This window comes from Malus sylvestris, chromosome 8, assembly GCF_916048215.2.
Source record: "Malus sylvestris chromosome 8, drMalSylv7.2, whole genome shotgun sequence".
Taxonomy (NCBI): domain Eukaryota; kingdom Viridiplantae; phylum Streptophyta; class Magnoliopsida; order Rosales; family Rosaceae; genus Malus; species Malus sylvestris.
This window is the reverse complement of record NC_062267.1, coordinates 1,366,927-1,394,364: the sequence shown is the minus strand read 5'-3', so window position 1 is coordinate 1,394,364 and position 27,438 is coordinate 1,366,927. Positions and strand designations below refer to the sequence as shown.

At 42.1% G+C, this 27,438-nt stretch overlaps 1 protein-coding gene, 1 long non-coding RNA gene and 2 other non-coding genes across 4 annotated transcripts; 3 read left to right on the top strand and 1 right to left on the bottom strand.

Annotated features, from left to right (window-relative positions):
• Positions 1 to 10,255: 10,255 nt before the first annotated feature.
• LOC126633163 (uncharacterized) lies at positions 10,256 to 11,903 on the bottom strand. The gene is made up of 5 exons (XR_007626973.1): positions 11,743 to 11,903; positions 11,562 to 11,659; positions 11,381 to 11,478; positions 11,200 to 11,297; positions 10,256 to 11,024 (listed from the first exon to the last, which is right to left on the bottom strand). It is a non-coding gene; the product is annotated as an uncharacterized LOC126633163 (long non-coding RNA).
• A 4,674-nt stretch (positions 11,904 to 16,577) lies between these two features.
• On the top strand, positions 16,578 to 16,650 carry TRNAE-CUC (transfer RNA glutamic acid (anticodon CUC)). Its single transcript has one exon. It is a non-coding gene; the product is annotated as a tRNA-Glu (tRNA).
• A 1,498-nt stretch (positions 16,651 to 18,148) lies between these two features.
• Positions 18,149 to 21,933, top strand: LOC126631225 (probable LRR receptor-like serine/threonine-protein kinase At4g36180). The gene has a single exon (XM_050301397.1). The coding sequence runs from the start codon at positions 18,380 to 18,382 to the stop codon at positions 21,800 to 21,802; it is 3,423 nt and encodes a 1,140-aa protein (XP_050157354.1). The 5' UTR covers positions 18,149 to 18,379; the 3' UTR covers positions 21,803 to 21,933.
• A 4,266-nt stretch (positions 21,934 to 26,199) lies between these two features.
• Positions 26,200 to 26,272, top strand: TRNAE-CUC (transfer RNA glutamic acid (anticodon CUC)). Its single transcript has one exon. It is a non-coding gene; the product is annotated as a tRNA-Glu (tRNA).
• Positions 26,273 to 27,438: the final 1,166 nt, after the last annotated feature.

Here is a 27,438-nt window from a genome sequence, read left to right as displayed (position 1 = left end):
GAGACAGAGAGAAGACGACTTGTTTTCTCTTTCTTTCTCTCTCTTGTTTAAGTTTTTATTTTTTGTTTTTGAATTTTTATTAAGAAAAATTAATGAAAAAGATATGAAAATTTTGAGTTTTAATTATAAAAATAAAATAAAAAATAAAATAAATAGGACTAAGATTGACTTTTTAGTATAAAAATATAACTTTTCGTTCAAATAAAATGTACCGGTAACTTTTCGTTAAAATTCTGCTTTTATTATCCGATTATCCTTTTTGTGAAGATGATTGATGACGATGGGTGAGTGGGCCATGGTTGGGCCTGGGCCTGTTAATTTTTTTTTTTTTAAAGTATTTATGTTTTTTCACGTTATTTTCTGTATTGGTATTGGTTGGCACGATTAAGGTACGCCAGCTTTACATAAGCATGTTGTCCAGTTGGCTAAGCTCTTATGTTGATCACTGTGCGTACATGTGGCAATTTGTGTTAGCTCGATCATAGAGTTAATAAGTCGGATATAAAAGTGGCGGTATCTTAAATCTGTCACGGTGTTATATATCACTTTATTAAACAGTATTCGTGTGGTTTTATTTTGTGTTTAGACTGTTTCTCTTTGTATATGTGTGATGTGTCCAACATTACTCAACTTTAATAAGTTTCGTTAAACATTTTGGTTTGGTATTAATGCATGTGAGTTTCAATGTGTATCAATTAACAGAAACAAAAATTAATCGTAACGTTTTCTATTATGTTTGCGTATCAACACTAACTCATTTTGTTTATTACTTTACATGCATAACTAGAATTAAGATCTCTTTGACATATATAATTATATGTACCCTTTAAGGAAAGAGATTCTTATTTTTTCCACAAATGGAGATTAGTTATGGGACACACACCACATCGAACTTCAACGATCTAAACATTTTACTTTTTCAAGTTGCACCTCATAGGTCATCCTTGAATATTAGCTATATTGGAAATATTTAAGGCATCTAATTAAGTACAAAAAAAAAATTGATGTACACGATAATTTAAAAAATATTGAAATTTCATCGTGACAATTAAATGAGCAAATGGTTACGAATTGAATCAAATTATTGCAAGGATGATCTATGAACCGAGACTTACAAAACAAACAGTTCAAATCGTTGAGTTAAATGTGGAGTGAATCTGTATAAAGATAAATTACACCATTATAACAGTATATGAGAATTAAAATAGTTGATCAAGATAGTGGGAAGCAGATCCTCTCTAGAGCTATAATTCGGGAGCCTAGGGATTAAATAATCCTGGCCTTTCAAATTCATCCCAAAGCCTGTAGTTTTCGAAGCATTTGTACCTTTCAAACTGTCTTAGCAACAAGATTACATCGCCGCTGGAGATGGCTGCCGGAATGTAGAATGTACTGGCGGAGAGGGAGGAGGCGGGGAGTGGAGAAGCCGATGCCGAAGTGTTTCAAGGTCTCCATTTGGTGAGTGTGATGCGTCTTTTTAAACCCTCTCAAGCTTTCTCCTTTAGGAGATTTTTATTTCCATTTTTTGTTGTTGAAAAACATGGCAAAAAGCAACAGCCAAACATACCTGTTTGGGTTAAAACTTAAACTTTGGGCTCAAAAGGGAGTTGGCCCAAAAATAGGAGAGAAACCCGAAGTCCAGCCCAAGCCCATAAGGCAAAAAAGGCCTTTCCCGACTAGGTGCATACCATTTGCACCACTTGCTCACCTATCCAAAGACCAAGTGGTATAAACCAGCCAACTAATCAGCCCAAAAGTACTTTACAGTGGCAGTACAAGTAAATAGTTGATGAGTCACTATCCTTCAAACCGCATTCGGGCAAGATTACTGCTATTAGAGGCCAAGCCAAAATGTCTATAAAAGAAGAAAGATAAATCATAGTTGAGGACACTCAAACAAACAAACAAATACAAGCACAAACTCTGCTCAAAAGCCAGATTTGCCTTCAAACGAAGCTGTAGTCAGCCTAAGCCTTCATCTCTTTCGGGATAAACCCTCACTCAAGCCTTTGTAATAGCTTTGCTACCCTGTTCAATTCTTGTTGTAGTATCGATTTCTTTCTGTAAACTCATCTCCCTACCCCTTTTCTAAAGCTCTCAACCCCTTTGATAAACCACAAAGATAGGAAGTTGCAAGACGATCAACCTTGCCCGACCCTCTTTGTTTTTATCTTTTCATTCATTAGCCTAGCAATATGTTGTATACTTCAAGTTGTATTCAAGTTATTTATAGTAAGATGGCTATTAAAAGACTCTCTCAGTGCTTGAATCCGATTTGAATATGTCCTCACAGTTCAAACCAGATCTAAGTTCTAAGCCCTCGGGCATGTAAGATTTGATCATTTAAAAGTCCTTGGCCTCAAGGCATAAAAAGGAACCTTATGTGGACTTAACCCATCCACGACAAGCTTTGATAACAAGAAGTCCGAAGTTACTTGGGGTGCAAGTAATCGACCTATTCCTTAGTTTTATTTCTATTATATTATGATTACCATAGAACGTTTGAGTATGGAATGAATTCTGATGGGAAGCCTCAAGGCCTATATCTAAGGCCCTACAAATGCACCTATTTAGATTCATTCTATTCCTCAGGCTAGAACGTTTGAGTATAGAAGGGATTCTGATGGGAAGCCTCAAGGCATATATCTAAGGTCCTACAAAGGCACCTATTTGGATTCATTATGCTCTTCGAGCTCAGGTAATCAAAAGTATAATGGTTATAAGACTCATACAATCAATGAAACAAACATTATATGTGCGAGTACTAAGTTAGTTACTGACTGGAAGCCTCATGGCCTACACTTAAGGCCCCACAAAGGCACCTGTCATAACTAACATAGTCTCTCGGATATATATACAACTAAAACTCAACATCTGCCTTATATCTGCCATGCTGAAGATGGCAGTGGCATGCCTGAGCACTCAAAAGTTAATCTTGATTGTGAGCCTCAAGGCCTACACCTAAGGCCCCGCGAAGGCACCTTTCAACGTTAACTCTGTCCTTCTCTTTCAGCTTTGCCCGACAAGCCTTGCCCGATAAGCCCGCCAGTGAAGCAGAAGCCCGACAGAAAGCATCAACCGGCGCCAACCTCTCGGGAAGCTATGTGCTCGTTGGCCAGGGAACATCCCCGACGGAAATTCCTGCCACGAACAATACCTACTCAATTTGAAAAAAAAAACCTACTTGATAATATATTTGGATCGAAACACCTAATTCGATATTCACGAATAAAACTTGTTTGTACCATACTTGACCAATCCCGAAACTACCGAGCACCGGCCAACGCTATACTGTCAAGGACCCAGAAGAGTTCCCCTCCGACCAGGAGGCCAATCACTACTCGACACGTGTCAAGATTAGAAGCCAATCAGAGCGCAGCACGTGTCAACATCAAGAACCAATCATAACATGACACATGTCAATGTGACAAAGCTACAAGTTTTTCTATAAATAGGGGTCATCCCCCCACAATATTGCCTAATGCCATTTTGTGTTAAATCATTCACAAGAACTCACTAAATTGAGAGCTTGATCCTTTGTACTTGTGTAAGCCCTTCACTACTAATAAGAACTCCTCTACTCCGTGGACGTAGCCAATCTGGGTGAACCACGTACATCCTGTGTTTGCTTCTCTGTCTCTATTCATTTACGTACTTATCCTCACTAGTGACTGAAGCAACCAAGCAACCAAGCGAAGGTCACAAAACCTGACACTTTCTGTTGTACCAAAGTCTTCGCTGATTTTGTGCATCAACATTTGGCGCCGTCTGTGGGAAACGACACTTATTCCTACTCTCTTCAGCTGTGTCAAGCTGGTTTCTATCATTCGTACACTTTCTTTTGACCAGGCATCCCTCTCCAGCATGGGAAGCGAAGGAAGCCACAGCACACAGAATGACACCCCCCTTGCACATAGTGCGAAACAACGAAAGAAGGAAGGAAAACGAGTTCTTCTTCAAGCTAAAGTCGATGAGTTGGAAGCTCAGAACAACAAGATAGCAATGAGGAATGAGGTCCTCCAGGAGCAATATGAGAAGCTCTTCGAGACACTCCACGAAGCTAGGCAAGCTCAGACACGCGAGCTTGTTGCCCCCGTGGAAGTCAACCATCAACTGGGTGCCCTCCAACATGGAGGGTCACATGCATTCGACATAGATATCCCTGATAGGGAACAGATTACCCCTCGACTTGATAATCAACATGAGGCTTCTCTTAACCCAGTTGCTTCGACCCGAACCATGAGAAGTGGAGGGAGACACCTCTTTGCTGAAGGGGCAGAAGGATCGAAAGCCGTCTTTCGCGATTGTCGGGATTTCCTGAAGCAACGTCGAGAGAATTCCATCCATATAAGCTCAAAGATTAATGACCCAAGGATTTCTGAGAAACTCGGTCCCCTGCCACGGCCCAAGCCGGCCACCAATTTGGGGAAGGGGCAACAAGTCCCAGAGAGACATGAGGGTACAGGGGACTCAGAGGTGTTCCGACAGACATACCCTGGAAGCCAGTACAGCGAGTCCAGGGAAAAATCACATGCCCTTGATCAAACCTTCCTAATTCCAAGAGGAGATGGAGATTTACGAAAGAAAGCTCCAGTGACACATAACTCCGCTCAGGACCCCCTTGTCCTACAACTTCTTGAGGAAGTAAACAAGTTGAAGGCTGAACGTCAGGCTGAAATACCTGACTGGAACCAACCCAGGCCTGGCCCTCTTACAAGGAGGATCCTCAACACCCCCTTTCAAGCAAAGACAAAGCAAAAGCTTGGCTTGCAACTTTATACTGGAAAAGAGGACCTGATTGAGCACCTTAACCTCTTTGAATCCACCATGGCATACCGGATGCACACCGACGAAGAGCGATGTCTTCTCTTCCCCTCCACCCTCTCTAGTGGAGCTCTAAATTGGTATTGTCGTCTTACACCCGAGACGGTAGACTCATTTGAAGAATTGAGGAAACTATTTGTTTCCCAACACATTTTCCAAACCGATCGCTTGCACTCTGCAGATGACTTGTACACTATCCGCCAGAAGCCAGACGAGTCATTACGTATGTATGCTGGCCGCTTCAGCCATGAATACTCCCGGTGTGCCGAGGCAGACGACAAGACTGCCCTCAAAGCCTTCACGGCAGGCCTACGTGATTGTTTCTTTAAATACATGATCAATGCCAATACTTGGAAGACTTACTCTGAGGTGATGGCGCAGGCTTATAACCATGCCTCCGCCGAGGCAAAGACATATCAGGAGAAACCCCCTACAACCATCTTTTATCAACAGGTGGGAGGTGGAAGCCAGACTCACCTAAATGAGAAGACCTCGACTTTCCAAACAGCAGTGGCACATCCCCATGCCTTGCATAATGCTTCGCCGAATCAACAGACATATCAATTTCAAGGCAAGAGGAAGGATTTCCATCCTCACCACTCTCATTTCAGTAAAAAGAGTAAGGGACACTATCCCGATAACCAAGGGTATCGCCACAATAACGCTCGCCCCCAGGCAGTCAATGCAGTGGGTCAAACCCGCGTCAAGATACCCCCTACCCCAAGGTATGAGACATACACGCCCTTGAATGCCACATGCGCGGCCATTTACCCCAGCATAGCTCACCTGATACCAAAGCCAAAGCCGAGGCACCCAGATTACACGCCCCCGAATAACGCGGGCATGTTTTGTTGCTACCATGAGCATAACGGCCATGATAGCGAGAAATGTATCATCCTCCGTGATCGTATTGAAGCTTTGGCACGAGAAGGAAAAATTGATCAATTCCTCCTTCACCCTCAAAGGGATAACCGTAACCAACGCCAGGTGAATGTCATATATTCCATAAGCGGCGGCACACCCATATCTGAATCTTCCAATAGGGCCATGAAAAACAGTGAATGAATTCTGAGGCCTGGTCACCAAGTGTTTCACGTGGAAGACATCAGGGGAGGGAAGTATCAAAAGCCTAACTGGGATCCGATATGTTTCTACCCTGAGGAAGAAAGAGGCATCATCTACCCTCATAACGACCCATTGATCGTGGAGGCTCACATAGCCAACTTTGATGTTCGACGAATCCTCGTAGACACAGGGGCTTCGGTCAATATCATGTTTGCCGAAGCTTTCAGGGCACTCAGTGTAGCTGAACACTTGCTCGATCGCTCGATTTCTCCTCTGATAAGCTTCTCCGGTGATATCGTGCAACCCTTAGGGAGCATACATTTACCCTTTACTATTGGTACAGGCCCTTACACGGCTACCATTACCACTAACTTCCTAGTGGTTGACTGCCCAACGACATACAATGTCATCTTTGGGCGCACAGGCATCAATGATCTCAAGGCTATGGTATCCACGCATATGCTGTTGATGAAATTTCCAACCCCCCATGGCAACGGCTACATCAGAGGAGATCAGCTTAGTGCACGATCATGTTACAACACTTCAGTTAAGCAACAACACTTGCCCGGACCCAAGGAAACCCTGTCTGTACATGACCAAGTCACAAAGACCAGCCTAGATGAAGCGAACTTGGATCTTCCTGATAGCAACAATCAACCCGATGATCCTCGAGATGACTCTTTCACCCAGCAAGCCCAACCTGCTGAAGAGTTGGAGAAGGTACCTATCTCAAGAGATTATCCAGATCGCATGGTGAAGATTGGCACCACATTGTCACCACCCCTTCGGTTAGCATTGATATCTTTTTTGAAAGAGAACACTGAAGTCTTCGCCTGGTCATACGAGGACATGCCAGGCATCTCTCCCGATGTCATCTGTCATCGTTTGAGTATTGACCCCAAGATCAAGCCGGTGAGACAGAAGCGAAGATCTTATGACGCTGAACGATACGAGGCAATGAAAGCAGAAGTTGAAAAACTCAAAGGCATAGGCTTTGTCCGCGAAGTCAATTACCCGACATGGGTAGCAAATGTGGTCCTTGTTAGGAAAAATCCGACCAAAGAAAGTCTTTCGCTTCAAAAGGTCTTGTGGAGGATGTGTGTTGACTACACCGACCTAAACAAAGGGTGTCCGAAAGATAGTTTCCCTCTTCCTCTTATTGACAGGCTTATAGACTCTACGGCAGGGTGTGAGCTATTGAGCTTTATGGACGCTTATTCAGGATACAACCAAATCCTCATGAACCCCTCAGACCAAGAACACACGGCCTTCACTACTGACAGGGGACTATATTGCTATAAAGTCATGCCTTTCGGGCTAAAGAATGCAGGAGCAACTTATCAGAGACTGGTCAATTCAATGTTCGCCGAACAAATTGGGAAGAACATGGAAGTTTACGTTGATGATATGCTAGTCAAAAGCAAACATGCTGACCAACACATCACCGACCTATCTGAAACTTTCACCATTCTAAAGAGGTATCGAATGAGGTTGAACCCCAACAAATGTGCCTTCGGCGTGGGCTCTGGCAAATTCTTAGGCTTCATGATTAGCCAACGAGGCATTGAAGCTAACCCTGAAAAGATCAAAGCAATCCTCGACATGAAAGAGCCAATAACTTCAAAAGACATCCAAAGCCTTACTGGCAAGGTGGCAGCCTTAACCAGATTCATCTCTAAGGCCACAGACAAATGTGCTCCCTTTTTTAAAGCACTTAAGGGAAGTAGGAAGTACATTACATGGACTGATGAATGTGCCGAGGCATTCAAAAACCTCAAGGAGTACATGAGTAAAGCTCCTCTACTCTCCAAGCCCGAGGTAGGAGACATTCTCATTATCTACCTATCGGTATCAGCTTCAGCCGTAAGTTCCGTTCTCATTCGAAAGGATGGGAATATTGAGCGACCTGTCTACTACGCTAGCAAAGCCTTACAAGATGCGGAGACACGGTACTCTAACATTGAGAAATTGGCTCTGGCATTGGTCATGCCTGCTCGAAAACTCCGCCCTTACTTCCAAGCGCACTCCATCATCATGCTTACCAATTATCCTCTTCGACAGATACTCCAAAGTCCTGACACTTCAGGGCGAATGATCAAATGGGCAATAGCGTTGGGTGAGTTTGACATCTCCTACCAACCAAAGCCAGCTGAGAAGGGCCAAGCAGTAGCAGATTTCATCGCCGACTTCACATATCCTGTTGACATTGCTTCTACACCTGAAGCAGTAGCTTCATTACCATCGGAAGCTCAGAAAGTAGAATCAACGACCTCAGCATGGAGTCTGTATGTTGATGGCTCATCCAACCAACAGGGCTGTGGAGCGGGACTAGTCTTGACTACGCCCGACAAAGTAGCAATGGAGTATGCTCTTCGTTTCAAATTCAAGGCATCAAACAATGAGGCCGAGTATGAAGCCCTTCTAGCAGGATTACGTTTGGCCAAACACCTCGGGGTTAAACAAATTGATATTTTCAGTGACTCCCAATTAGTGGTCAACCAGGTTACCAACAACTTTGATGCTAAGGACAGCTCCATGGCAGTATATCTTGCGCAAACACAACTTTTGCTCAAGCACTTCCACTACCAGATCACCCAAATTCCTCGAGCGGCAAACAGTCATGCAGACGCCCTGGCTCGCCTCGCCTCAGCTGTGGAAGACAAGATTGGAAGAAAAATTCATGTCGAACTGTTGGCAACACCAAGCACCATGGCCGCAGAAGTATGCAACTTACAACGGGGGGATAGTTGGATCACCCCGATCTATAATTTCCTTGCTCATGGCACCCTCCCAAATGATAAAGTCCAGGCTAAGCAAATTCGATACAAGTCTACCCGCTACCTGATCATCAATGATCAACTCTATAAGCGAGGTTTTAGCCTGCCATACTTAAGGTGTCTTACGCCTGCCGAGGCGGAAATCGTCCTTCGGGAAATACATGAGGGAGTCTGTGGAGATCATGCTGGATCTCGGTCCCTAGCACACAAGACTTTTCGCCAAGGATATTACTGGCCAACACTCCACCAGGATGCCATCAAAGTATCCCGCTCATGTGACAAATGTCAACGATATGCGGCTATTCCTCATTCCCCTCCAGAGCCTCTTACTCCTATGATCAGCCCTTGGCCCTTCGCCCAGTGGGGACTTGATTTGATCGGCCCAATGCCGGCAGGGAAGGGCAAAGTCTGTTACGCAGTCGTTGCAGTGGACTACTTCACAAAGTGGGCCGAAGTAGAACCCTTGGCAACCATTACTGAGGCAAAGATAGAAGACTTCGTGTGGAAGAACATCCTTTGTAGATTCGGCATTCCCAATGCGATAGTCACTGACAATGGGCGACAGTTTGACAACAAGAAGTTCAGGTTGTTCTGCTCTAAGTTCAACATCAACTTATGCTTTGCCTCTCCAGCTCATCCCCAGTCTAATGGACAAGTTGAGGCCATCAACAAAATAATCAAGCGCACTTTGAAAACCAGCTTGGACAAAGCTAAAGGCTGTTGGCCAGAATTTGTACCCCAAGTTCTTTGGTCATATCGCACTTCATATCGGACTTCAACAGGAGAAACTCCATTCTCACTTGCCTTTGGCACAGAGGCGGTTGTCCCTGTTGAGCTCGAGCAAGCAACATTCCGAGTCCAGAACTACATTCAAAGTGAAAATGACAAACAACTCACCCTCAACTTGGATTTAGTCGAGGAACACAGAAACCAAGCTCACTTGAGGAATGTCGCCTACAAGGAGCGCATCTCCAACTATTATGACTCTAGGGTCAAGCCTCGTTCTTTCAAAATAGGAGACTGGGTCTTAAAGAAAAGATTACTCTGTGACAGAGTCCCGAGTGAAGGCACACTTAGTCCAAACTGGGATGGACCGTATGAAGTCATTGGCATCAGTCGCCCTGGCTCTTACACACTTAGAAGCTCCGATGGCAAGACCCTTGGCCATCCATGGAACGCTGATCACTTGAAGTACTACTACAAATAGACTCACGATGTACAAGTGTTGAGCTATAGCCGTTCGGCATCCTATGTAATGAAGGCCATTTGGCAATGAATTCAATAAAGAGGTAATTTAGCCAACTCAGCCCTCACTCTTTTACATTCATAGCAAGCGATGCCGGAACCCTTCTCAATCAGAAAGCAATCTGTCTTCCACAGTCACTACAAAACAAGCAAATGAAGACCGTGTCAAGCGCCAAAAAAAAAAAAAAAAAAAAAAAAAAAAAAAAAACAACTTCATCCAAAAAGCTTCACCCGAAAAGCTTCACCTCCAAAGCTTCACCCACAAAGCTTCACCTAAAAAGCTTCACCCAAAAAGCTTCACCATCAAAGCTTCACCTAAAAAGCTTCACCCAAAAAGCTTCACCTAAAAAGCTTCACCCAAAAAGCTTCACCATCAAAGCTTCACCTAAAAAAGCTTCACCCAAAAAGCTTCACCCGAAAAGCTTCACCTAAAAAGCTTCACCCAAAAAGCTTCACCCGAAAAGCTTCACCTAAAAAGCTTCACCCACAAAGCTTCACCTAAAAAGCTTCACCCAACAAGCTTCACCCGAAAAGCTTCACCTCCAAAGCTTCACCCACAAAGCTTCAACACCAAAGCTTCACCTACAAAGCTTCAACACAAAACCTTGCTCCAAATAAACAAATTTTGTTCACAAAACCCAAGATGCCCTTGAACTTGTACAAAAACACTTGGGTAAACATAAACATTTTTTGTTTTACACCCACAAGGGCCCAAAATTTTCCTTCTTATTTATTCACTTATATATGTTCCCAAACATATTATAATAGATCCAACAACAAGCCAAAGTCCCAAATTTCATAATGGACAAAAGTACAAGCAATTCATCAATAATGAAGGTGCTACAAAAATTGGAATCTGCCCCAAAATAGAAATCCAACCCAAGAGACTTTTTCTCTCTCTCCTTCTTCCGCCTCCTTTCATCTATCAAATTTCTGCAACCTCTGCTCTTCTCCAATGGAGCTGAATTTTGGACACCCTATAGTTCTTGAGCATATGAACAACTTTCAAGAAGGAACCATTTCTGTTTGAGCGACGGAAATTAAAGTGTTGAAGCTCCAAACATGATAGTCGGCTTCTTGCAGATTTCGAAGCTGTTGTGATGTTTCGAAGATCTGGAAATATTTAACCGTTAGTTCATCCTGAATTTTTGATATGTTATGAAAGAGTCGATGAGGAACAACTTCAATGAAGAAAGCATACCGATCTGAACAAGAGAAAATGGAGTTTCGAAGCTCACAACAAATCTGACGGGTTGACAGACAAATAATAACCAGTCATTCATCATACCTGAATTTCTTGAGTTATACAGCTCCGAGGGATCTCAAATTTGGATATGTTGTAGTTCACAAGCTGAGAAACAACTTCAATGAAGAAAGCATACCGATCTGAACAAGAGAAAATGGAGTTTCGAAGCTCACAACAAATCTGACGGGTTGACAGAAAAATAATAACCAGTCATTCATCATACCTGAGTTTCTTGAGTTATACAGCTCCGAGGGATCTCAAATTTGGATATGTTGTAGTTCACAAGCTGAGGAACAACTTCAATGAAGAAAGCATACCGATCTGAACAAGAGAAAATGGAGTTTCGAAGCTCACAACAAATCTGACGGGTTGACAGAAAAATAATAACCAGTCATTCATCATACCTGAGTTTCTTGAGTTATACAGCTCCGAGGGATCTCAAATTTGGATATGTTGTAGTTCACAAGCTGAGGAACAACTTCAATGAAGAAAGAATGCTGATCTGAGCAAGAGAAAATAGAGTTTCAAAGCTCACAACAAATCTGACGGGTTGACAGACAAATGATAAACAGTCACTCATCATACCTGGATTTCTGGAGTTGTACTGCTCCGATGGCTCTCCAATTTGGATATGTTGTAGTTAAGGAATTAACGAACAACTTTCATGAAGACAACTTTGTGATTCGACCTACAGATGATGGTGTTATGTTGAAAAACAATTCCGGTTGTTAGGGGAAATGAAAAACAATTCCACCAAAGAAACATCATTATGATGTTTCATCATTATGGTGTTTTCATCATTATGATGCTTTCATCATTGTGATGCTTCCATCATTGTGATGCTTCCATTATGATGTTAATGCACCAACGGTTACACCTTCTGCAATTCCACTTATTCGGGCCTAGCAACCTTCATCAACAAAATCTATGAAGAAAAAGTCCGGGGCTACCACTTAGAAAACAAAAGAATGAAGTTTTGGTACTTACGACATGGACTATTAGCAAGACACCTCATTCGTCAACTCCCTCGACTAGAGACTTGGGGGACTCCCACCATATGCTACTACGCCTTGGTACTCAAAAGTTCGTGACTACTCAGTGACTTGGATTTTTCAAGTCTCCAACCGAGAAGTTTTCCTCACTCGGGAAATTAAGGGAACACTACCTCAAACTACATGCTTCACTCACAAAGCTTCAACAATACAGGTTTCAACAAAAGCAAAAATTCAAAGAACTTTATGAAGAAGGCTTTGGTGTATTTAACACAATATGTTGAAATGAAGCAAAGCTTATTTATTAATATTTTCGATAAGCCACAAATATGTACATATACATGAGTCAAAATAAACAAACAAAAGGGAGCCTTCACAAAGGTTGCTTAGGGGAAGTCTCAGCAGTCGGTAGAGCCCCAGAAAGAGAAAGCACCGGAGGGTGGTTATCCGGAGCCTCAGTACTTGACAAAACCCCAGAATGAGGAGGCATTGGAGGTTCATCATTTGAAGCTTCATTACCAGGTACAGCCCCAGAGGACGAAGGCAATAAATGCCTTTGGAACAAACCCACAAACCGCTGATGATCAAGTAAAACCTTACCATCAGATTCCTTCATCTAGTCAAGCTTCCTCTTCATGTTTGTAGCATAGTCATGGGCGAGCCGGTGCAACTGCTTATTCTCATGCTTGAGCCCTCTAATCTCCTGTTTGAGACTCATCACTTCAGCAGCCAATGATTCAACTTGGCGGGTTCTAGCAAATAGGCGTTGGGCCATATTAGACACAGAACCTGCACACTGAACACTAAGAGCCAAAGAGTCCTTAACAGCCAACTCATCAGACCGTTTGGAAAGTAGTATGTTATCTTTGGGAGTGAGAAGGTTCCTGGCCACCACTGCAGCGGTCATATCATTCTTCATCACAGAATCCCCAACGGTAAGAGGACCGGTAGGGGATATGAAGGATGGGCGCCATATGTTGTCTGGAGAAGGCGTGGCTGTCTCTTCTCCAAGGTTCAAGTCAAAACGACGGTCGGAGGGTCCAGACATTTTCAAATGTGTTGAAGAGGGAAGAGGTCAGACAAATCAAGATCTTAGAAGTGCAAGAAATGAGCTTCTACTGGTAGAGATTCAAGTGTGCTGTGGAACTTAATGTCAGCCTCTATAAAAATCTGCACTCGACGGAGCTTCAGAAATCGAAGAGGCATTTGCTTTCTCAAAAGCTGGGCTGCTCAGAGACCACGAGGGCCGATCTCAGAAATCGAAGAGGCGTTTGCTTTCTCAAAAGCTGGGCTGCTCAGAGACCACGAGGGCCGATCTCAGAAATCGAAGAAGCACCTGCTTTTTCAGCCTCGTCAGCATCTGTCACATGCACAATCAGCTTTGCGGAAATTACGGGCACTCTGTCGAAGATTTCTGGTGAAGTAGAAAGCACGTGAATCTTACTGTTCAATCACCGCTCTCCATATGCACCATCAACTCCTCGGGTACCACATATAACTTTGTCAAAGATCTCTGACAAAGTTTAGGCACGAGAATTTCGAAGTTCCAGCTACCCTACTATTACCCATAAGGGTAAAGGAACAGCACCACTGCTTGACAACTGGAAAGTCCCTATGTGTGTCGACCTCCGTGTTTTGCGGCAAGACAGGTTGGCAAGAACGTCCAACCTTTACTCACATTCGAGAAAAGACTCCCAACATAATTACTTTCTAAAAAACCGGAGTAGCACCGCTTTCCGAATCTCGAGAGTCAGATCCTCGACGGGATTGCTTGTTCGAAAACCGAAGAGGCACAACTCTCAGAACTTCGAGAGCCAGATTTCCTTAGATAAAGCTTGTCTGTAATCTTCACACGTAACATCAGCTTTCCAGATACCACATACCATTTTTTCAAAGTGCTCTGACAAAATTAAAACACGTGAAGCTGGCAGCTCCCACTACATTGCTGTGACCAAGAAGGGTAAAGGAATAGCATTACTACTTGTTATTGGGAAATCCCTATATACATTGACCTCCCTCCTCAACGGACAGGCAAACCTGCAAAAATGCTCAACCCTTTCTCGCATTCGAAAAGGCACCCTCAACATAACCTCTCGAAATACTCAGCTTTATTTCCCCCCGATAATGCCTCAGCAAATAAGCCACACCAAGAACAAGAGTATCTCATATCATCAGGGTCGAAAGCAAGAGTATCCCATATCATGCTTTCTCCTTGTCTTTGTCTTTGTCCTTGTCCACACCTGCAGGACAAGGAGAAAGAGAGCAGTCAGTCGGAACCTGAAATCAAACCTCCAATTTGGAACTGACTGCCTGGAGCCTTTGCCTGGTTGCTTACTTAGCATTGCTCTCGAGTACTCATCCTCAACTGCTGTCAAGGTCACGAATTCCACCGGCAAATACCTCATGACAGTTGATCAGATATTGGCTCTTTACACTGAAGCTGCCAAGCGTGGATGAGTCACTATGAAGGAATGTTCTGAAGGACCATTTAAATGCAAAGGTTGCACACCACTTCTGCCATGCAAAAGATTGAAGCAGAAGGTTCAACGGTGAGCTGAAACAGATCACTACAGCACGACACCTTTCCATACCACATTCATTATTCCGTCAACAGCAAAAGTATCCCATATCATCAAGGTCGAACATGCTCTAGATTTGATGGACTTGTTTTGACCCTCAAATTTTTGAGTCGGCTTTATACTCTGAAGGGCACCAGAAAACCCTCCAGCACAGTTCAAGAATAAGCCTGTGGAAAGTTACTTCTTCAAAAGCAAAAGTATCTCATATCATCTCTTATCCATTTGCTTCTCCTTATCCTGGCAGTTGAATGAGAGACAATGAGAAGGAGAACAATCAACCGGAAGCCGAAGTCAAACCTCTGATCCTGGGTTGCTTACTTGGAAGTTTGACTGCTTACCTTGTCTGTCACCTCTTTCGGCAGATCTCCTAGCTCGGCGACTTGGGGGACTCCTACTATAGGGTTTGTATCACACTTGACTAAGCCCGAAACTACAACTAAGCTTCAAGTGAAATTGATACATTACCTTGTGCGTCAACATCAGCTAAATACACCATTCCCGGATGGAGGAAAGGTACTTCCAGAGAAGGGCAGATGAAGATCAGACCACACTTCGGTACTTAGAAGTTTCGTGATTACTCAAGGGATTGGATCTTGCAAGTCCCCAACCGAGGAGTTTCCCTCACTCGGGAACTTAGGGGAGCACTGTTTGTACCATACTTGACCAATCCCGAAACTACCGAGCACCGGCCAACGCTATACTGTCAAGGACCCAGAAGAGTTCCCCTCCGACCAGGAGGCCAATCACTACTCGACACGTGTCAAGATTAGAAGCCAATCAGAGCGCAGCACATGTCAACATCAAGAACCAATCATAACATGACACATGTCAATGTGACAAAGCTACAAGTTTTTCTATAAATAGGGGTCATCCCCCCACAATATTGCCTAATGCCATTTTGTGTTAAATCATTCACAAGAACTCACTAAATTGAGAGCTTGATCCTTTGTACTTGTGTAAGCCCTTCACTACTAATAAGAACTCCTCTACTCCGTGGACGTAGCCAATCTGGGTGAACCACGTACATCCTGTGTTTGCTTCTCTGTCTCTATTCATTTACGTACTTATCCTCACTAGTGACTGAAGCAACCAAGCAACCAAGCGAAGGTCACAAAACCTGACACTTTCTGTTGTACCAAAGTCTTCGCTGATTTTGTGCATCAACAAAACTAACTGAACAAAAATGAGGATTATCAAAATAAATTTCTTTTATCTTGAGACATCTCGAAATTTGCAATACCAAGATCTTGAAAGCAATTATAGCGAGCCAAAACAAAGGGACCTAACGAATAATTATTGTTAATAGCTTGCAACACCAAATGAACTGTGATTGCAAATCCTAATTCCACTAGTAATTTATCAATATGTAATCTCCATATCATTGGAAGCTCAAATAAAGACTTTGTAACTGAGAATCTCACATGTGCCCAAATTAGCGCAAAACCCATAAATCCATTTACCATCATAATCTCTTAAAACACCACCTACTCCAATAGAACTATTACTTTCGTTCTTACAACCATCAACATTAAGCTTAAACTAATCTAAAGGAGGAACTTCATAATGGAGCAAAAATTCAATCCTATATGGTTTATCAATCTTGTGAGTATTAGCTTTCAACCATTCATGAAGATAAGTACAAATAGCAATTGCAAACTCATATGTCATCGTAAAATTCTGCTAAAAAATAAATTTATTTTACCAATACCAAATAAACTAATAAGAAACAGAAAAAAGCTAACCTCCACTCTATACCTCCAATATGAGAGATTTTTATATCCTTGTTTACCTAGTCTATTGGCACCAATTCATTTGAATATATTTCATTGTTTATCAACACGATATCAAATCCGTTGTAGTCTAGTTGGTCAGGATATTCGGCTCTCACCCGAAAGACCCGGGTTCAAGTCCCGGCAACGGAATTTGTTTTTATCTTTTTTGAGTTTTTTGTTTTCATATGGGCTTCAGTTAAAGGCTCATTCGCTTCTCTCATTACTCTTAGCCCAAAAAATGCTGTGGATATAGACCCAACTAAAACATTGCGAGTTTTAACGAAACAATTTTGGTATTGTTCATTTTTATCGAAAAATATATTTTTACTTTAAAAGTCACTTTTGGTACTATTCACTTACAACACATTTTTTTCCTTTTGATTAAAACTCAAAATTTTCAAATAATTTTCATTAGTTTTCCTTTTGACTATATTGTATGAAAGAGAGATTCAGATTCTGGAGAGGTTTTTTTATCGAGGCCCAGATCGAAAATGTACACTGTCTAGTGTGCTGTATTTTTCGTTTGGTAGTTCTGTTGTCAGTAAGGTGTTGATGGTAGTGCATCTTTGTATTTTATACCCCGTGATGGTAATCAAGTTGCATTTTTTCATAAAGACGCAACTACAGTTCTTGATATTCACGTTTGGGTTTGCATAATTTGTGCTATCCTATGTAAATTTTTACATGTATCCGGATAAAAAAAATGGTGTCTCATGTGTTATAATATAAAAAGACGATATGGTTAATATGCCCTATTTTAAGATATATTTTTCAATGACACGAGTGTTTTTAGTTCTCAAATGTAGTCATGAACGTTTTAGGTTGTCTCAAAAACACTTAATTTTCATAAATTGTCTCAAAGAGACGCATAACAGGAATAAATTACTAATGGTTCGGAGCTCTATGATAGTAACACTAAGAAACCTCGCTTGATAACAAGAAAAAATGTCGCGTTGTAATACGAGTAAATAGGTACCGTTTGGTACGTGGGACGGGACGGGATGGAACGGGACGAGCCGTTCCGTCCCACGTTTGGTGCGCCTAAAAATTGTGAAACGGGTTGTCCCATGGGACGAAATTTGACTGATTTTTTGTTCCACCTCTTCCCCCTGGAACGACCCGTTCCACATCCATGGAACACAAATTTATAACATTTTATGACAAAATTTCTCCTATCTTTTTTCAATATTTACATCATCTGTTCCGTCCCGTCCTATCTGCGTACCAAACGGTACCTACATGTGATGATGTGATCATAAAAGATATTCTAAGGAATGCTAATGCCTGTTTGTGGACTACCCCAGTCCTTTCGTATTTGGTTACTACTACCCGGTCTTGCAGGGGCTCCATTTTATGTGGGAGAGTGCCGGCCCACGGACGGCCGTATGCAAGAACCTCGCCGGAAAGAGACTTTCCGGGTCATTTTCACAAATAAAAAAGGTTTAATGGGTCAAATATTAAAAAAAAGGTTTTTTTTTTTAGATTATAGCTTTTGGGGAATCGGGGAAAAACCATAAGTAAAAATCCACAACCCCTTTCTTTTCCGAAATAATCATATCCGGATCCCTTCCACTTAATATTTCTTATCAAACAATCTAAGTTCTTAAAATTTTAACGGCTAAAAATACGAGCTTATTTTAAAAGTTATAATAACTTTAACCGTTTGATCAAATTTCAAATATTCGGATTGTTTAACGAGAGGAATTAGGTGAAACGGTTCCATCCATTTCCTTTCTTTCCCTTCCATTTCTTCAGACGCTCCTCCCATCCCACTACAAACCCAGCACTCATCCCACTGCTATGAAAAATAAAATTATATACCCAGCACATTCTGCAATACAGTACTCTCTCTGACCTCACCGTGTACCCAGCAGTACCCATGGCAACGGCTAATTTCTCCTTCCTCTTCGTCGTAGCATTTGCGTTTCCTGTTTGCTTCGCCGCCGCCTTAACGGCCGCTCAAAGGCAAACAGCACTCTCCGAGATACAAGCGTTAACGGCGTTTAAGCGCAACCTCCACGACCCGCTTGGCGCGCTCGACAGCTGGGATGCGTCCACGCCGTCAGCCCCGTGTGACTGGCGTGGCGTCGGCTGTTACGATAACCGAGTTCGGGAGCTCCGCCTGCCTCGTCTCCACCTCGGCGGCCGAATTACTGACCAGCTCGCCGACCTCCGCGAACTCCAAAAGCTCAGCCTTCACAGCAACAACCTCAACGGCTCCATACCTTCCTCTCTCTCCCAGTGCGCTTTGTTACGCACTCTTTACTTGCATGGCAACTCGCTCTCCGGGACTCTCCCGCCGGCGATTCTCAACCTCAGCAACCTCCAAATCCTCAACGTCGCTCAAAATTTCCTCTCCGGAACAATCTCCGGCAACATTCCGGTAAGCCTTCGGTACCTCGACCTTTCGTCGAACAAATTCTACGGGGAGATTCCGATGAACTTCTCCGCCGACTCTAGCCTCCAGCTCATCAATCTCTCGTTCAATCGGTTCTCCGGCGTGGTTCCGGCGACCATCGGCGATCTTAAGAATCTTGAATATCTGTGGCTGGACTCGAACCAGCTGTACGGCACTCTGCCATCGGCGATTTCTAACTGCTCCTTGCTCGTGCATTTGAGCGCGGACGACAACGCGCTGAGAGGTCTGGTTCCGACGACGATCGGAGCGATGCCGAAGCTTCAGGTGGTGTCGCTGTCACGGAACGAATTGTCAGGGTCGGTCCCCACGTCGTTGTTGTGCAATACTGTTAACAACGACTCGTCGTTGAGGATTGTGGAGCTCGGATTCAATGCGCTCACGAGCATGGCTGAGCCGCCAGATATCTCACAATGTTCGAGTGCATTGGGGGTTTTGGACTTAAATTCCAATCAGATAAGTGGCCCCTTCCCATCTTGGTTGACAAACGTGACAACAATTATGAGAGTTCTAAATCTTTCTGGAAACTTGTTTTCGGGTCAATTGCCGCCGGAGATTGGCAATCTTCTCCGGTTGGAGGAGTTTCGGGTGGCGAATAATTCGCTGTCCGGTGAAATTCCTGGTGAGATTGTGAAATGTAGCTTGTTGCAGGTCCTTGATGTTGAAGGAAACAGGTTTTCGGGTCAAGTTCCATTGTTTTTGGGAGGAATGAGTGGCTTGAAGGTGTTGTCTTTGGGTAGGAATTTATTCTCCGGTGACATTCCGACGAGTTTAGGAGCGCTTTCGCAGCTCGAATCGTTGAATTTGAGCAACAATAATCTGACTGGGAAAGTTCCTGATGAGCTATTGATGCAGCTAAGCAACTTGACTAGTTTGAATCTGAGTAATAACAAGTTTTCTGGTGAAATTATTAATGTTGGAGAGTTGAAGAGCTTGCAGGTTTTGAATTTGAGCAATTGTGGGTTTTCGGGGAGTATTCCTTCGAGCATTGGGGGTTTGATGAAGCTTGAAACTCTTGATTTGAGTAAACAGAAGCTTTCGGGGGAGTTCCCGGTTCAGATTTTCGGGTTGCCAAACTTACAAGTGGTTGCTGTGCAGGAAAATCACATATCAGGAGATGTCCCTCAAGGTTTTAGTAGTTTGATTAGTTTGGTCTATCTTAATCTATCTTACAATGCTTTTACTGGTGACATTCCTACAACTTACGGATTTCTCAACTCATTAGTTGTTCTATCACTGTCTGGAAACCGCATTTCTGGTACAATCCCACAAGAGCTTGGAGATAGTTTGAATCTTGGAGTGCTTGAGCTTCGTTCTAATCAGTTAGGTGGCGAAATTCCAGGCGGTATCTCTCGCCTATCCAGTTTGAAAGAGCTCAATGTAGGTCATAATAAATTGACAGGTGAAATCCCAAAGGAGATTTCCAATTGCTCTTCTTTGACTTCTCTGTTGTTAGATGGCAATCAACTTTCAGGCCAAATACCAGACTCATTGCCTAAGTTATTAAACCTCGCGGTGTTAGATCTTTCCTCTAACAAGCTGAGTGGAGCAATCCCCGAAAGTCTTTCGCTTCTCGTCCCTCACTTGAAATACCTGAATTTGTCAAACAACAACCTTGCTGGAGAGATTCCGAAGACGCTGGGTTCTCAGTTCAATGATTCTTCTGTGTTTGCAATGAATAGAGATTTATGTGGGAAGCCATTGGGTAGAGAATGTGCAGAAGTGAGAAGGAGAAAAAGGAATAGGTTGATTTTATTAATTGGGGTGGCCGTGGGAGGAGCTTTGCTTCTGGCATTGTGTTGTTGTGGCTACATTTACAGCCTCTTCCGATGGCGAAAAAAGCTTAGGGAAATGGTAACCGGGCCCCAGAAGAAGCGAACAAGCCCTCGAGCAAGCTCAGGAGACAGGAGCCGGGGAAGTGGAGAAAATGGAGGGCCAAAACTTGTGATGTTCACTAACAAGATCACTTATGCAGAGGCATTGGAGGCAACAAGACAATTTGATGAGGAAAATGTGTTGAGCAGGGGAAGATATGGACTTGTATTCAAGGCTACATTCCAAGATGGAATGGTGCTCTCAATCCGACGCCTTCCTGATGGAACCCTCGATGAAGGCGGTTTTCGCAAAGAAGCTGAAGCTCTCGGCAAGGTGAAACATCGAAACCTAACAGTCCTCCGAGGCTATTACGCAGGTCCTCCGGACGTGAGGCTCCTCGTGTACGATTACATGCCGAATGGAAACCTAGGGACTCTTCTCCAAGAGGCTTCTCACCAAGACGGGCACGTACTTAATTGGCCAATGCGGCACCTCATTGCGCTCGGCGTTGCCCGCGGATTAGCATTCCTGCACTCTGTCCCAATAGTACACGGCGATGTGAAGCCGCAGAACGTGCTTTTCGATGCTGATTTCGAAGCACATTTGTCCGAATTTGGACTAGACCGGCTAACCAGAGCCACACCGGCAGAAGCATCCTCGTCTACCACGCCGATCGGGTCCTTAGGCTACGTGTCCCCTGAAGCGGCATTGTCGGGGCAAGCGACGAAAGAAGCCGACGTGTATAGCTTCGGGATTGTACTGTTGGAGATACTGACGGGGAGGAAGCCGGTGATGTTTACTGAAGAAGAAGACATTGTGAAATGGGTGAAGAATCAGCTGCAGACGGGTCAAGTTACCGAGCTGCTCGAACCCGGGATGCTCGAGATTGACCCCGAATCGTCGGAGTGGGAAGAGTTCTTGCTCGGAGTGAAAGTGGGGCTTCTTTGTACGGCTCCTGATCCGCTTGATCGGCCATTGATTGCCGACGTTGTGTTCATGCTTGAAGGTTGCAGGGTCGGACAGGATATCCCGTCCTCAGCTGATCCAACCTCTCTGCCTTCGCCGGTCTAATTTTTTATTCATTTTTTTATTTAAAAAAAATCATTACCTCAATCATCATCGTCTTCCTTCTTGCAATTGTATGTACTTATTAGGGTTTATAATATTAAGGGAAAAAAAAAGGCGCATTAGCTTTTGATCAATTCATTTCCTACTGTTGGTTGGCCTTTTATTCCATTTATTCGTGCTTTTGCTCAAGTTCATAACCTGGACCAGACGTCGCTGAAGGACCACTCCATAGGGCTAGACTTAAACTAAGTTCTCCTGAATCATAGACGTTATGGTGACGGTGTTCATAACTATTATGTGGCGTTACGTGTTTAATTTTGTGCACTGTTCTAAAAATTTATGCCTGGCACAGCCCAACTGCTACCGTCCTGATTAATCCCTATGTGTTTGAAAATTAAAAAAGACTGCCTAGACGTGTTTAGGTGCCTATCCAGACTGCCTAAGCGCCCACCTAACCCTTCCAGATCCGCCTAGGCATCCGTCTAGATCGCGACTCTACTTAGGCAGAAAATAGATAATTTTCATTTTTGCATTATATTTTTTTAATAAATTGTAAGAGATTTGTAAAATACTAGATGAACATACATTATGGATTTGTTCTTCTTATTTTCATTATGTTCTAATACTTTATAATCTATAGTCACTTAATATTACGGTCTAGTGATATTTATATTTATTGGTAAGTGAGATGTCTTAAGTTCCATTCTCACAAAAGGCGAATTTGAACCACATTATTGCTAACTCATTGTGAGGCTTAGCCCACTCTCGCACCCCTTTGTGTAGATAATATATTGTGTTAACAAAAAAAACTTTATAATATATATATATATATATATATATATATATATATATATCATTCTATTTTGCAATTAATGTATCTCAATGCAAGTATTTTAAGTATAAGCAGTACTTATTTATATGATATATAATAAATTTATTTAAATCCACATAGATTTCAGTGTAGTGCTAAGCTCCCAACTAAGCCTAACCTATTTTAAAACCTTAACTTTGCATCGCATGATTCATTTAATATATTGTCACTTTAATATCTCTACTTTTTTTTTTCCTTAAAACAATGTCATTCATAAACATTAATTCTTCCTAACCACTTTGAAAATACTAAGCAGAATATCATCATTCATAGTGGCTTGGTGTAGGTAAAGGCTTTTAATGCTTTTGTTTAGGTATTCTAATTCCCGCCAACTAACTTGCACTCATTTGGGATAACCCACGTGTCGAGCCCTGAAGACAGAGGAAAGTAGCCGTTAGGATACGACGTCTCCCGCCAGGGCATAGGCTTCTGTATCGGAGAAAGAGATGCAGAGGCGTTAGGACCCACGGAAGTGTCGGACCCCGACGCTTAATCAGTTTCTTTTGGGCATTCCACGTTGGATTTTAGTTCATAAAGTGAGAGGGTCTCTTCCTCCAAAACCATCAAATCAAGTGATTCGGATTATTGAAATTTGATCAAACGATTAATAATTATTATAATTTTGAAAAGTTTTTACTAATTTATCTGTTTTTGGTGGTTTGATCAAATTTCAAATATCTGGATCACTTGATTTGGTGGCTTTGGAGAAAGAGATCATCTCTGGATCTCTTTCTCATAAAGTGTTGACCATCATGTGGTCCCTGTCCGGTCCAAAGAGCCTTCGATGTGGAGAAAGGATCCTAGCCGGATCCTCTTTGTGAGGATCTCGAGAATCCTCCAATCACATCCGTTTATCGTACATCATGCGGTTAATTTTTGTCAGAGATTGTTTATATTCAATTTTAAATAAAGAATTTACAATGATTTCTGACCGCACGATGTACAGATGCGATTGGAGGATCCTCAGAATCCTCACAAAGAGGATCAGGTGAGGATCCTCTCGATTTGATATGAACCAACATTGAAAATTTCCTTCAATTTTTTATTTTATTTCTTAAATTTTTTGTCACTTTATTTAGAATGAATTCACTGTCATCGTGGTATTCTCCGCTCGAGAAATGTAAGGAAATTCTTTTAAAAATGAGACTCTCCATGATCTATCTATCCTATCATGTTTTTGTTACAATGTTATATAATATTAGCACGAAAATTGACGTTAAACTATGACGTAGCAAATAATTCATGAAAAGTCTCACTTTGAGATAGAGTCCTTGCAACATTTCTCTTCTCCGCTATCATACCATTTCAACATAATAATATATTGTCATTTGAAAAAAAAAATTACGCAATAGTAATTCATAATTAATTGAAATGAAACACTACACGGTGAGTTAAGTGAGAAGTATTATCGTCTCTAATTCACCTTGTGTTAAGCCTGCTCTGAATACGCAATAAACATCTAATGGGCTAATAGCGCCGCCTATATTATTTTAGCAGACGACGCCATTAATGATATGTATCTTGTTTGCAAGAGAGAATTTCTCGTGAGTGCAAAGCAATAATAGGACTGGCACACTGGAAGGTGCATGGTTGTTCTGGATCCCACAAACTGCATCAGACTGAGACATCACTTACGGTTATGGGTAATAAGAACAAGAGCAGAGATGATAAAAGAAAGGTTGCAGAGTACATGAAAAAGTTAAAAATGAATAGTGAAAAAGATTAGGGTGCTAAAACTCACGATGATTTGTTTTAGTGATGGCAACCCTCTCCGGATCTCACACTTTAGAACTCCCGATCGAGCAATTAAAATCTTGCCATCTTTCTTGGTATTTTTACTAGCTCATCTCACACATAATCTTTTTCTTCCAAGGATCAGATATCACTCTTTTAAGCAATTCGAATTATTTGGTCCGCCAACTGTGGAGTGTGAGGTTCGAAAAGGATCTAACCTCTTTTGAGGATGGGCCTGCACGCTAACAAATATCAAATGAGAGTCGACAACACATTTAATCCGGCCATGAAAATGAACAGTATCGATAAACGAACAAACTGTTCATTGTATTCAATTGCATGACATGTCGTTCTCACTTCCCTTGTCATTGCATGTATTTCATAACTCGCTCGGGCCACATACAGAGGCCACCAATACGACCCTTCACTACGAGAGAAACTTCCATGCATCGTTTGTTGTATACTCTTTTTTCTATATCTGCAGTTGTTTATACAAACAGATAAACCACATAAGAAACTTGAATTAATATTTGTTTACCCAAGAAATGTTAAGAGGATTATTTCAAAATAGGACTCTCTGTCATCTCACAATTTAACGTCAATTTCCGTGGCAATATTATAAAATATTATACAAAAAATATAAGTTGACAGAGAGTTTATGAAGAATCTCATTTGGTTGTGCTTTGAAAATTGTACATATTGAGAGTCGAAAGGTGACAAATAGAGTTGTACTCAGTTGGTTGTGAGATTGCATGATCATCCCTACTCAAGTTTCTCTGCTCATTCACACAGAAAATCTCATGATTCCCAATACACAATACAAAGTCAGTTCTTACTATATCAAGCAAAACATGTGCAATGTTTGTATTGAAAACGAACAGACTATCAATAAACAAGCAAACTATTCATTGTATTCAATTGCATGACATGTCGTTCTCACTTCCTTTGTCATTGCATGCATTTGATAACTCGCTCGGGCCATACAGAGGCCACCAATACGACCCTCTACTACGAGAGAAACTTCCATGCATCGATTGTTGTATACTCTTTTTTCTATATCTGTCGTTATTTATACAAACAGATAAACCACGAAAGAAATTTGAATTAATATTTGTTTACCCAAGAAATGTTAGGGGGACTATTTCAAAGTAGGACTCTCTGTCACTTCATAGTTTAACGTCAATTTTCGTGCCAATATTTTAAAATATTATGCTAAAAACATAAGTTGACAGAGTTTATGAAGAATCTCATTTGGTTGTGCTTTGAAAATTTTACATATTGAGAGTCGAAAGGTGCCAAAATAGAGTTGTACTCATTTGGTTGTGAGATTGCATGACCATCCCTACTCAAGTTTCTCTGCTCATTCACACAGAAAATATCATGATTCCCAATACACAATACAAAGTAGTGCCTACTAAATCAAGCAAAACATGTGCAATGTTTGTATTGACAAAACATGTGCAATATTTGTATTGACAAAACATGTGCAATGTTTGTATTGACAAAACATGGAGGTAAAGTAAATCAGCCCTAATTTTTTTTCTATAGGAATATATGCATACAATGTAAGAAAGATACACTTCAAATTTTAAAAATTTGGGGCTTGTTTGAAAATACTTTCAAAATGACTGAAAGCGTTGGAAGAAGCACTAAAGTGTTTTTTCAGGATCCACTTGAATTTTACTAAGGATTGGTTTAAAAAAAATTCACTAAAAGCACTTCCAAATGAGCTCTTGATCTGTCGGACGGTGGATTTAACACATTTGTATTTACAATTTATTGTTGCCATCAATAATCCGTTGTAGTCTAGTTGGTCAGGATATTCGGCTCTCACCCGAAAGACCCGGGTTCAAGTCCCGGCAACGGAACTCTGTTTTTTTCCATTATTTTTGCTTTTGAGGTTTTTAATTTCACATGGGCTTATGCCAAAGGCCCAAATTCTTACACCACCAATCCCTTACTTCTTTGGTTTCGTTTTTCCAGGTTATTACTTGTTCCTTCCTGCTTTCTCTACTCGGGGGAGGGGAGGGATCCTTGATAATATTTGTCAGAATTTGTAGAATTATCAGAGAGACGGGTCATACAATTAGTCAGGTGTGGAGTTTTATCATAAAAGGTCTCAATATTAGTTAGAGTGAGATTATGATATTTAAACTATTCTTTTATCAATGATACGGCCGATGTGGGATATTTCAACATGCCTCCTCACGCGGGACCCAATTAGTAGGTCACACGTGACGTGGGAGATCCATACATCGACAACCACAACCACGTGAAGCCAAGAGGACTCACCCTACACGTGGGGCCAAGGGACCCAACATCATCGCGCGGGGCCAAGGGGACCCATCCATCACGTGGCAGTATAGTATGGGCCCGCTCCCTTACTTTGATGCCATGTAGAATTATCAGAGAGACGGGCCATATGGCCCACTTTCAACAACACCGATATTGTCCTCAACTTAGTAATTACCATCTGCACAATCCGTCAGGTGTGAGGTTTTATCACAAAATGCCTCGGTATTAGTTGGAGTGAGATTATGACATTTAAACTATTATTTTATCATTAATACGGCTGTGGGACATTTCACCAGAATTCAGAAGCAATTTCCAGATTCCAGTGCCACTGCATGCAGCTGTTGCATTTGAACAAGTCGTCTGTGGAGATCGAACTAAAGTTATCGGCGTTTAAACGTTCATAGATCTTGCTGGTAACGAGCTCACGTCCAACGACTTCGAAATTGTCCTTTCCCTGCTGTTCTTCAGCTGTTCTTTTGGCCATGATCCTGGGATATGGGTTACCACTGCAATTCCAAGGTTGTTGGGTATGCGAACAACTACATTGTCGATGGGTGTTTGAGTGACTCCTCGACCTCGAGTACATGGCTTGTGAGCATCTTATTGAAGGTTGCTCAAAAAAACAATCTGGACGTTAACGTTGATCGGGCATTGATCGTGTATGTATTCTAGGGGTTGATACCATCGATTATCTTGTGGAAGATTACATTCCAAAGGTTTCGAGCGTCCTCTGATCATG

Coding starts and splice junctions, on each gene's coding strand:
- LOC126631225 (XM_050301397.1), top strand. CDS start 18,380: ATGGCAACGGCTAATTTCTCCTTCCTCTTCGTCGTAGCATTTGCGTTT.